At 42.0% G+C, this 12,000-nt stretch overlaps 1 protein-coding gene across 2 annotated transcripts in view; it reads right to left on the bottom strand.

Moving 5' to 3' along the window:
• Positions 1-4,354: 4,354 nt before the first annotated feature.
• The window catches only part of tspan9a (tetraspanin 9a), a 241,406-nt gene continuing 233,760 nt past the window's right edge, over positions 4,355-12,000 (bottom strand). For both annotated transcript variants that reach the window (XM_079246822.1, XM_079246821.1), the window contains one exon: positions 4,355-5,513. In XM_079246822.1, coding sequence (XP_079102948.1) covers positions 5,442-5,513 — 72 coding nt within the window. In that variant the 3' untranslated portion in view covers positions 4,355-5,441. The remainder of the gene's footprint in view (positions 5,514-12,000) is intronic.

Here is a 12,000-nt window from a genome sequence, read left to right on the forward strand (position 1 = left end):
TGAACCACATTCTGCATGCGCTATAAAGTCCAGACCTTCATTACAAAACAAGAAATCATCACATGGTGATCATTTCTAAGTCATCTTTTTACAAGTTATATAGAGTTACTGGATGTCAACACATTATAGTTTACATGTTTACCTTAGTTTTTACATGTAAAGAAATAAATAATAGCTGGAAAGTAAAACTGCCTGCAGAAGCATTAATCCTGCTGCTTCTGTTTGTGAGGATGTGTCAGGAAGCATATCTGTGGTTTTTAATAAAAATAGAAGGCAGGTGAAAAGGTGGCAGCAGAAACAAGGTGCAAATCACTTCCATCACAAGTTAACAAGCTCAGCTATGCTGATGAAGACAAATATAACAGTCTCATCAAACAAACAGCCTTCTGAATTCAGGTTAATGAAATGAACTCTACCGGCGGATCAGACAACAAAAAAAGTGAAATGCTTTAATAACAACCAGGAAAAAAAACTGATTACTTTCACTTTATTTCAGTACATGTTACTCATACAAAATAATCTGTACAAAGGCTAAAATAGGTCATTTTTTCTCTTTTTTTTTTTTCCATTTTTTGCATAGAAGGAAAAGTGATGTAAAAACAGACAAAGAAAAAGCTGAGGTGGAATGGTACAGTAACGTCCACTCACTGTCACAAACAAGCCCGATGACATCAGGTTAAAGAGCCGGATCAAGCTCTGCACCAAAATATTCTGCACTTCACTCCCTTCTGGTGAAGCTTCACACAAATTGCAAATTGTTTGCACTTTCATCATCTCCCCTTTGTTCTAAAATAGAAAAAAAAAAAACCTCAGTCTGCTGAATACCATTTAATCTTTAGGATAGGTGTTGGACTAGTCAAAAACAGGCCATTTTACGAGTCAGCCACTCTAGAATGAAACACATGAAATCTGCTGTAAAGCTGCTGCACCGCTTCTCTTTACTGTTCATGCCAAGACCCCCCCCCCCACTCAATAATATCTAAACCACTGGTTAAATGTGGCCTATATAATTGAAAGTGACATAAAAAGGGAATAAATCCAAAGCATCAAGTCATTAAACATGAAAGGCAATGACTGTTCGGTATCATGGGATTTTTGACACACTTTTCTTTATTTAAAAAATAACTGATTTCAAGAATAGAGTGAAGGTTGTGCACCACCTCATATATTGCAGATGTGTAGCAGGAACTCCACAGGACAAGGCTGGCGGGTATCAGATAATGCCACCCAGCCGAACACAACATCAAACACGCCATTTCTAAAGCATACACATCCGCTGCTCAGATAGTCAGCTTTAGCTTGGGAGAGGGATTAGGAGGAGATTACAGAAATAATATGTTGACGGTGGTAAAAATAAAAATGATTTAAATTTGAAAAAAAAAAAGATATATTTCTATGTTCAAAGTTCCTCACAGCAGACAAAACCCAATTACTGTATATGTGCATTCTTTCCCCGCCATCTCTGTGGCTCGCCAACAACGCCGCACTGGATGAGAGGGAATATTTTATACTCCTTCAGAAAAAAAAAAAACCCATGAAAAAACTTGTTTTACTACAAGATCAAAATGCAGTCAAATAAAATATGAAAACCATACTGACAAAAACACAAATTTACATAAAATTTACACTGCTGGTGGAGTTGAAAGGGAAAATACAGAGGCAAAGGAAAAAAAACAAACAAGATAAAACGACATACATTTAAAAGTGAAAGACATTTCTAAACGGCTTTAAAAGCTCATGGGTTGTTAGAAAAACGAAGCCGTCGCTGTAAATATTAGTCCAAGTGGCAGAGGTGATGTGGAACGCCACGTTCCATCTGCTGGAAAACCATCATATTTACATTCAGAGGGGGTGATGTAAAGGCGTGACATGAGCTGTGTTGCACAGTATCGTATAGATCCTGCTCTACACACACACACACACACACACACACACACACACACACACACACACACACACACACACACACACACACACACACACAACGGGCCTGGCATTTCCAGTTCTAAAAGATATACAGCTGATTATGCCCACACATCCTAATTCAATTAAACTGGAACCACAAGAAGCGTGCAGTGTGTCTTTTGTGGACTTTACCCGATGATACATGTCAAACTGTCCCTCCATCAGTTCTGGCTTCATTTGCTTCAGGCGCCTTAAGCAGCGTAAAGACAGGGAGGCAAACAATGCGTTTCTGCACGGCCTGGAAGAGCACTGTAAAGACTAATTCTCTGAGAAAGATGTTACTAATGTTCTTACAACGAGTATCTTGTCACTAACGGAGGCAAAAAGCCGGCGAAACTGCCAACGACAGGAAAAAGCAAGAGGCTAGCGTGTAAAACAAACTGCATCCTGAAGCTGCAGAGGAACACTTCATCTGACACAGTCATGGAAAGGAGGTGCTGAAGTTACAGCCAGATGAGTCGGGGCAAAGCGGGGCCGAGTCTGCCAGCCGGGCCTCTGAAGAGCAACATCCGATTTGGAGACAGTCCCTGAATTTGTTTTGTTTCCGCCGCTTTGCTTTCTCTCTGTTTGTCTTTGTTTAAAGACTTTTCCAGTCAGCGAGGGCAAAAGCAGCACAGCGGAATATTTACCTTGGCTTTCTCTTAACTTCATGCCGGCTGTAGGAATACAGTGCAGCCCTAACCCCCCCTCCTTACTGCGAACAGAATACCCCACAGGTGCTTTGAGCTGTTTCTCTGCCAGTGCCTGCATGCAGGGCCAGATTCAGCAGTAAATAAAAGATGTGTAGAGTTTGCGTAGGCAGCCAAGCAGAGGCGATGCAACCACTCGTGCCTGCGCTGTACATCAGCAGCTGTCATGTTGCCCCCCTGGACACAACGAGAAGAGTCGAAGCATATGAGGGCAGACAGTGTTTTGTCAGCCAGTAGGGTAGCGGCATGTGACAAGCCAACCCTGCCCCTCCCCGCTTCAACGCTTCCTCTCAGACTAAACAGCCTATACAAGGAAGATCTTTCTGAAGAAGCTTTGAAGCGAAAATTCTGATTTCCAGATGGAAAAAATGCCAAATTATTGACTGTATTTGTTTTTTTTCCTTTGTGAGGAACAATCTTTAATTTTAGGTTTCATCCAAAGCAAAACTTTTCTTTGCAGCAGTTAAATTTAGATTTCATCCCCTTCAAGCTTTGTGTCTTCCATCAAACACGGCTTCAGCTTTCCAAACTGCTGCTGGAAAATTCAGTGTTGTGCAGATGAAAAATAAAATGCATACAGGAGAATTTAGGCTGGTTCAAAACGATTCATACATCCATCTAAGCACATAAGAAGCATGCATGCTTTGGCTTTTTACTCTACAGCTGCTGCTAAATGAATCTGGCAGCATTGCTTCCTTGGTCTCATTCTAGCCAACACATACTGGATGAGCAACACAAACGGAGAGATTTCTATGCAAACAAAGCCAGAAATCAACATGACAGATAGGCAAGGCAGTTTGGCAACAAAGAGCTGCAGTTTCAGCAGCAGAAAGTGGAAAAAATGAAGATAAACAGCAAAATGCGTTCTCAAAAACGTCAAATTAAGTTTCTTTGCTGCAAACGAAGCAGTTAATCTGCTGTCGACGTTTTCACAGCCGGCTTCCTTTTTCACCCCGATGACATTCAGATGTCAAATCCCAATTTTCTCTGGAAAGCATAATGTCACAGTAACCAATGAACATAAACCTGCCGCCCACAGCCAGAATCGTCCCTCAACAATAACGCAGTTCTTCATGGACCGGGTCCTCAGACATTTTGAGCAGATACTCTGGAGGGCATCGTATTTAGGAGTATTTCCAGTCTGCAGGATGCTGGCTGATGCTCAGGCCTCCTGCGGCGCATCAACGCGTAAACAGACTTAAACAGACGTGTCCTACAGGGCATGTTGCCATACCTATCTGCCTCGGCTTTGATCTGCCTACTCTCCAGCCTCCCTCCTCATCCTCTCGCCTGCATGAAAAGTGCGCTTAAGCAAAACACGAGCAGTTGCGAACCGGAGTAATGAGCGGGGACATCAGCGGAGACACTGTGAGCACGCGTGGAGCATGAAACTCATTGCTTCCTGACATGCTGGAAGCGAATTGGGATGAAATGAGGAAAAAAAAAAAAAAAAAAAAAAAAAAAAAAAAAAAAAAAAAACAGCCATAAAGAGAGAGAGAGTAAAAATGAGGAGGGCCGAGCGAATGGATGAGAGCTTCATGTGAAAGCCTCTAGCTGCCAACGCTACTGATGGCTGCAGCGAGACAGCATGTCTGCTCCGTTTTCGCCCTTTTTGCCCTTCTCAGCCTTTCTATGCACAATCCGTTCTTTCTGCAGCTTGGACTGTGTGATAAAACACACATGCAGAGCTATACAGACACACACACACACACACACACACACACACACACAATCTAGTCCAGAAATAAGAAACAAAGAAAACTTCATCACTTAGATCATTGGCTGACGGGGCTCGTAAAGCTGGAATAAACAACCATTTAACACCATTCCTGTTGTCTCTCAGGGAATTGGTATGTTGCACCACACCGTGTGTGTGTGTGTGTGTGTTCACAGGCAGATTTGTGCAATGCAATGTATTATTCAGAGAACACTGCAGATTTTTTTAATATAAAATGAATCCAATGATGATTCTGTATAATCAAATAACGCTCCTCCTACACACTCCATGGATCCACATCTCTGCAGTTGAGCACAAAAACCAAAAAAACAACATGGATTACATTAGAAACCCATCCTGACATGTCTGTGCCTCCACAGCAACGTCACGTCAAATCCAACCCTGTGCACATGCTGCACATCCGGGATCTCATTGCACTGATCTGTTCCACACAGGAGAGATGCGCTCATACAAACAAACAGAGAGAGAAAATACAAAGAGCTTCTACACAAACAAAAACAAACAAAACATGGCAAGAACATATCTTTTAAAGACACAGTGAAGTAGAAAACTAGCATGCCATATCTGATCTTTATTCATTTACAAGGGACGAAAAAATGGGCTTGTTTTTAATAAACATGATGGAAAAAAAAAAGCACAATCCCCACAGGAAGGGGAGTTTTGTTCAGTTTCATGGGTTGTCTTTGTCTTAGAGAGGCTGTGTGGGCACAAGTAAAGTCTTCATTGTCTCAGAATCCATCCTTCCTTCCAGCAACTGGTTAGTCCAAAAAGAAAAAAAGACAGAAAAACACTAAATGAAGAATACTCAAGAGGAGTGACAACCAATGGGATTCTCTTCCTCGCCACAAGCAGTCGTCCCTTCTGTTCCAGTTGTGTTACTCTTTGGCAAAATGAATGAGAAGAAGAAAGAGTAGGAAGGGCAGGAACACGGCTGGAATCTGTACAGGTCTGGGAGGGGGGGGCGTGCTCTACAGAGGCTGTAAAGTGAAGGGGTAAGCAGGTATCAGAGTCTTATCCCATCAGGCAGTGGGGCCCCTCTCCCTCCGAGGCTAAGCGTCGTACTTCTTCCCTGTTCTGTGGATGTGGTGGAAGAGTGTCATGGAGAACGCCATGCCCAGGAGCTGCAAGGAAACCACAATGACACTGTAAGTTTGCGCCAGCAGTCAATGTCTCCTGTGTGTGAACATGAGTGTGTCTACCAGATATCAGTGCCTTCAACCCTGTGGTGGAGCACAAACACGTTCCCCTTCCGTCTCCTTCTCACATGGCCCCAGAATCTTTGTAATGGAAAAAACTTACCAGTGTGCACCAAGATCAAGTCAATAACGTAAATTGAGATGCCACTGAATCAAAGTAGCCAGCGATGGCTTTGAAGTTTCCATTACCCCTGATACTCCCACATCAAACGCAGTCATGAGGCTGATCCTAAAGCCATTATCTTGAAAAAGTTTTGGATGTCGGGAAAAGTACCGTATGGTGCATCGTTTTTTATTTTTTTTCTTCTTCTAATAAAAACGCAGACTCCACCGGGGATTCCTTTGGTATGAGATTAGCCTGAGAAAGCTGCTGATTCTTCTTTGGTTTCACTTAAAACTTCATTTGTAGAGCAGTTTAAGAACAAAACGCCACCTGAAGCTGCTGCCAATCATCTCAGGAAGCTTTATTTACTCCACCTAATTACATGTAGTTCATCTGGAAAGTTTCTGGCATCTGCTTTATTAAGTCCAAATAAAACAACTGCTCCTGCGAAATGCTTCAAAGCTTTATCCTCCATTCATTTACTGCTTTACTGCTGAGATTTTTTTAACCATTCAGGATGAAGACATCCATGCAGGATTCAGCCAAAGTAAGTCTAAATCCAGCCTAAATCATTCATAAAGTGCCTCTAGCTGTTATGTAACGTTGCAGAGTCGGTGAGCATCAGCTTTTCATGTTCTTTGCTGTCATGTCCTCCACCTTGCCTTTGAATTAGCTAATCTGACAGCTTGAAGTCTTCACTCTTCCCTCCCTACCTTGAATCAGACCAGTGTTAGTATGTGCAAAGAGAGGTGGATAGAAGCTTAAAACTAATGTCTGACAATATCAGTCTTCAAATGAGCGTTTTGTCTGTCATTGCTGTGCACATGCATGCTGTGTGCATGTTTGGAGAGGCTGTACACAGACAGATGCTGCAAAGACAGAAAAAAAAACTGCATTAAATGCATGTGAGCAGGTAAAGACAGGTTATAAAGCAACACGGCGGCAGGTGAATAACAGATGAGGACGTCAGCGAATCCTTCTTCTTCCAGTCAGCCTTGCCAACATGCATCTCGTACACAAACACTTTGATATCAGGCTCCTATCAGGATGCAGAGGTACCGTCTGAACCCAGACGCGGCTGAAGGACCCTGCAGTCCTGCAGGAGAGGATTAGGGTTATCAGTCAACTATGTTTTCTGACTAACTCCTTAACGTCAGCTCCTCCTTGTCAGGCTTCGACATCAGGCCTGTTGTCACTGATACTTGCTCTGTGTTGTTCCTTTAAAAGGGAGGGGGGGATCCTAGTGTTCACACAGCTTTAAGCTTACTATTTATGCACATTGAAGGGCAAAGACATCTCAGAACACAAAAATACTGCAAAATATAACCCCTAAATGTGGGCGTAAGCATTTTCTTCAGCTGGAGTTATCATGTCTGAACTGAAGGAATGGATTTGTTGTCAGGAAAACACTGCTCACTCAGCATCTGTGTGTTTCTCACTTCCATTTGCCAAACTGATTTCCAAATCTAGTCGTTGCACATTCATACAGCCTGAAGGTTAATGCCAACACTGTGACAGCGCTACAACTAAAACAGTACCGAGGCTGCGTGCCTTCACATTGCAGCTGCAGGATTTTACAGGAAACATCACTTAAAACGGCCAGCAGATACTGTATTTGTGCGGCGCTCCTTTGAACATGTCTGAGAGTGTTTTACTCTGCTCTGATCTACTAACCTGCTACAAAGACAGACTTAGGTTCCCATCTGCTCACATTCGCCTCTTGAATTGGAAAAGAAATGCAACGCAGAGCCTCCGAATTATTTAAAGATGTCAGCTCCAGCCAGAGCGAACAAATCCGAACCATCTCACAAGAATATTTGTCAAGATTTAGTGACTCTGAAGAGATCCATTTATCTTAATAACTAACTAAATGCTCAAATCTGCTAATGACAAAATGATGTTTTCGCCGTGTTGCAAGATGCAGATTAATAAGAAGCTTAAACTTGCTGATTTTCTTTTTATTCACACGCAGCCAGAAAGGGTGGGAAGCCTGGTTCTGCACTTGCCAATGATGGGAACATGTTTTCCTCCGTAATTATCTGCAACAAAAATGTTTTTATGAAGCCGAGTGGGAGGACTGCGAGGAAGAAAACGTCTTTGTGCAGGTAAGAAGGACTGGATGACAAAGTCTCTGCAGCTCCATCAGGGTCTTCACTTCTGGAAGGATTCAAGATTAAAGCAGCAACATCATCCAATGCTTATGGCACTTTATTCCCTTGTTATGAAAAAGGTTTTGGCTCAACTTCAGATAAAACTGGATCTGCCCCGATATGAGAGGTGCAGGATGCTGGATCACCTGGATGCTGAGAAAAACTCCTCAGCTTTTAACTGTGATTCACCATCAATAAGATTGATTAATATGCTGCATGATTTACTGACGAGTTGTTTAGAAGTCTGCGGCTTTTCATCCGACGCTCCTCTACCTTCCTTTGTCTTTGTGATGTAAAATCACTCCAACTTATTCTGTTATGTTGGTTAAAACTTACTGAATCTGGAGGAAATTCACATTTTAAAAATGAGAACAGGTGAGAAAATTGCTCCTGACTTAAGTTGAGCTCATCTGGTCTCAGAGATAAACTGTATGATGAAGCATGATCAGTGATCAGAAGCTGTTTGCACCACTTGTTGATGATCATTTTCACTGCAGGCAGTAAAATCCTCACTCAGGGATAATAAAGATTACCTGAATTTAGACTGTTCAAGCGCAGTCTCCCCTTCAGGACATTTATGTGCAAGTGCACGTTCTTACAAAACTCAACGAGGAGGTTTTCTACCGAAGCCACCTTGCTCTGAATGAACGTGGATTCAAAGGATTAGCAGAGTGCAAACTTGACTTGCCCTCAGCGCTGTGACAGACGTATGAAGCAGCGCGGAGAAAATAAAGCCAAGAAAATGTTCAAAGCATACCAAGTGAGAAGGCAGAAGGACCGCAGGGGATGACACTCAGACTGAACAGAGTCTGTAAATATAAATATGCATTTAAAACATAAATATGGGAAGTAAAAGTAATAAGCGCAGCAGGCTGTTGTGAAACAGAAAGACGGGTTTTTGTAATCTGCACCGGCTACAGTCAGCGTCTTGGGGGCTGGATGAGTGAAAAGGATTAGAAGGCGCAGTCAGAAATGTGAGGTAGGTGCTACAGATTAAATGGATTTAGGAGAAGACAGACAGCTCTTGTTGTAGAAACTGACCCAGGAATAGATCTCACACAGACAGAGCTGTGAATTCATAACGTCGAGGTCGTGTGAAAACTTTCCCTCAACAAGGCGCGAACTAGACAGAAAGCACCTTGGACAGCTTGACAGGTGGATGCAAAATCAGACAAATTCAGAGCTCTTTAAATCATCTCAAACCATCTATGATCAGGTGATTTACAGTGTTCATGCAGTAATAATGAATTAGCACACAGCTATGGATAAAAACAAGCGATACAGGAGATAAAACCACCACATCGCTGCTTATTCATTCTGCCTTTTCCAAAATTGCCGTCTCTAACTTATTTCTCCTTTTTTCCGCAGGTCTTCCTGAATAAGTGCAGTTGTACATGTTGTTCTGTCTTTCCTGTCCTCTCCACCCCAACCAGCCGAGGCAGATGGCTGCCCTCCCTGAGCCGGGTTCTGCCAGAGGTTTTCTTTCTGTTAAAGGGGAGTTTTTTCCTTCCCACTGTCGCCGCATGCAGCTCAGAATTGACTTGATATGATGTTTATGTTGATTTGTGTATGTAAAGTGACCTGTGACAACATTGTTGTGAAGTGGTGCTCTACAAATAAAGTTAAATTGAATTGAATTGAATGATTAAAGCAGCCTGAATATCTGAAGCGGAGCTGTGATCACTGACTGAAACGGTGACATATCAACCATCACATAGCAGGACCTGCCTGGATGGCATTCAGCTGACTGGATGAAACTCTGAGTGACTACTTTTACATTCAGTTTGGATGTTCACAAAGCTGTCAGTTCCTCTGTACAGACTCTTTTAGCACGCCGTCGGGCCAAAAAGCCCTTAGTTCATTCAGTAACAAACTGATGAATAAACACGCAGCATGAAAAGAGGACGCGGCATCATTTAGAAGAGCGATGGTGAGGCCGTGTATCAGTTCGGATGGTAACAGAGGTTTGGAAAGTTGCTGCGTCATAATGAAGTTAATTCAGTCTGCTGGTTCTTTGTGAGCACTTTGAGCAGCAATCTGCCTGCTAAAAACTATTTAATCTGCTTTGATTAATCAAAATTTTCTGCTGTAAGGCTATTTCACTTCTATAAATTATTTGTCTCTAATTGACCATGAAAATGGCTCAGTGTTCATAATAAGGCGGATAACAAAACTTCATTTGTGTTTAACTTTTCTTATTGAGAAAGTTTTATAATGTTGAGGCTTCATTGATGAAAGCCCACTGCGTCCTACCTGTGTCTAACTGGGGCTCACACTGGAGCTCGCAAAGGTCAGGAGGGCAGACACGAGCTCAGAAAAGTCTGAAATAAACTCAAAAGCAAGAAACAAATAGTACAGGGGCGAAACAACCACACTTCTTAATATTAGCAACGAGTTAAACAACACTGTTTTGGAAGAGGTGAGACCTGGAAGATACCGGAGAAAACTGCGTTGTGTTTTCCAGATGAGACAAAAACAAGCTCAACTTTTTATTGATTTCTTAGACCATCCTGAAGGTGGAAGAAAGAACACGATGTTTGATGTGAGCCCAGACACAGATGAGCTTAACATCAAATATAGAAGAACACAGACTCAGAATGACCTCAGTGATACAACTATCTGATTATTGACTGAAATCTTCCTCTCAGAGTGGTACGAGTGGGAAGTGAGCGATCTCCTCCATCTGCAGTAGTTTGCACGAGTTCATTAGTCACCTTAACAAGCCCTGTATCTGGATTATGAAGCGCTGGAAGACCAGACTGGAGACGGTTATTAATTTACTAGAAAGCCAGATTTTTCAGATTGACACAAAGCACACATGTAAGGAAGTTCTCCTCCTCCACATCTTCTCTCCTTTCCCACAGTTTGGTCTTTTCATCCTGCGGAACAATCCCACTTCTATTCCCACGCTGTCAGATTTAAGTTCTGTTGTCACAACTGGTCCGTCGTCTTCACGGCTGCAACGTTTTCAACGACTCAACTTGATCTCTGTTCTTTCAAACTGTCTTCTGTTCTGTCATCCCTCTCCTCCACGCTGACTTTAGTCCAAATCACCTCCTTCACCTCTCCACTTCTTCCTGATATGAAATCCAGCACCAGCACCCAGACTCGGAAGTGGAAGGGGGGATACTATTCATACATACATAAATATAAATATAATATAATATATAATATATATATATATATATATATATATATATATATGTATACAACTCCAGTGACATAAGTATTCAGATAATTTTAAATTCACTTTATGATTGTTAATGAAACCTGTTACATCTTTGCAAATGCTCTCTACAGTCAGTATCCTGAGGAAAGAGAGTCCAAACAGTTTTTGTATCAGTGGATGAGCTGCATTATATCTAAACCTGTCTGGAGAAGAACCAGAGAATTATCAAGAAATGATAAAATAATATGGCTATCTGGAGAAAATACTTCCTCAGCAACCTGTAGTGGATAATACTGATTATATGCAGAAGGAGCTGCTATCTCTTTCTGAAAGAGTAGTGAGCTGATGCTTCAACCACCAGGATGAACATGCAGACTTCAGCAAGAACCAACAGAGACTTTGACAAAAATGAGCAACATTCTTCTTTTTTTATGTCTTGATATAAAAGGTCAAAGGAGGAGAGAAAAGATTTAGTTTTAGGAGTTTCTGGTTTGTTGATGCATTCTTGGTTTCTTCTTGACAACATTCTTAGTAAAAGATCCTGCTCAGGTGGAGGATTCTTGACTTAATCCGAATGGTTCGGCCCTGTAAACTTCCTACGTTTTGAGTTCGTGCCTTGAAGCAGCGACTGCAAAATCCACACAGAGCTTCCAGTGACTTCTCTGTGGATATAAAAACCTGAACTCCATGTTTTTTTTATTATTCAAAAAGAGCTAAAACTCATTCATTATCCTAACCGCTTTGTCCGATGAAGGGTCACAGGGAAGCTGGAGCCTATCCCAGCAGTCTTCTGGGCGAAAGGCGGGATAAACCCTGGACAACTCGTCAGTCTATCGCACCGCTAACTCAAAAAGTTATGGACAGATTTTTATTAAATTTTCAGGAGTTGTTGGAAACGTGAAAAGGAAGAACTAATCTAATTTTGGTGGTGATCCGGATCAGCGTTTGGATCCAGAGACATTTTAAATGCCATGGCAGAGGTTTGAGCTT

Source organism: Telmatherina bonti, assembly GCF_933228915.1.
Source record: "Telmatherina bonti genome assembly, chromosome: 2".
Taxonomy (NCBI): domain Eukaryota; kingdom Metazoa; phylum Chordata; class Actinopteri; order Atheriniformes; family Telmatherinidae; genus Telmatherina; species Telmatherina bonti.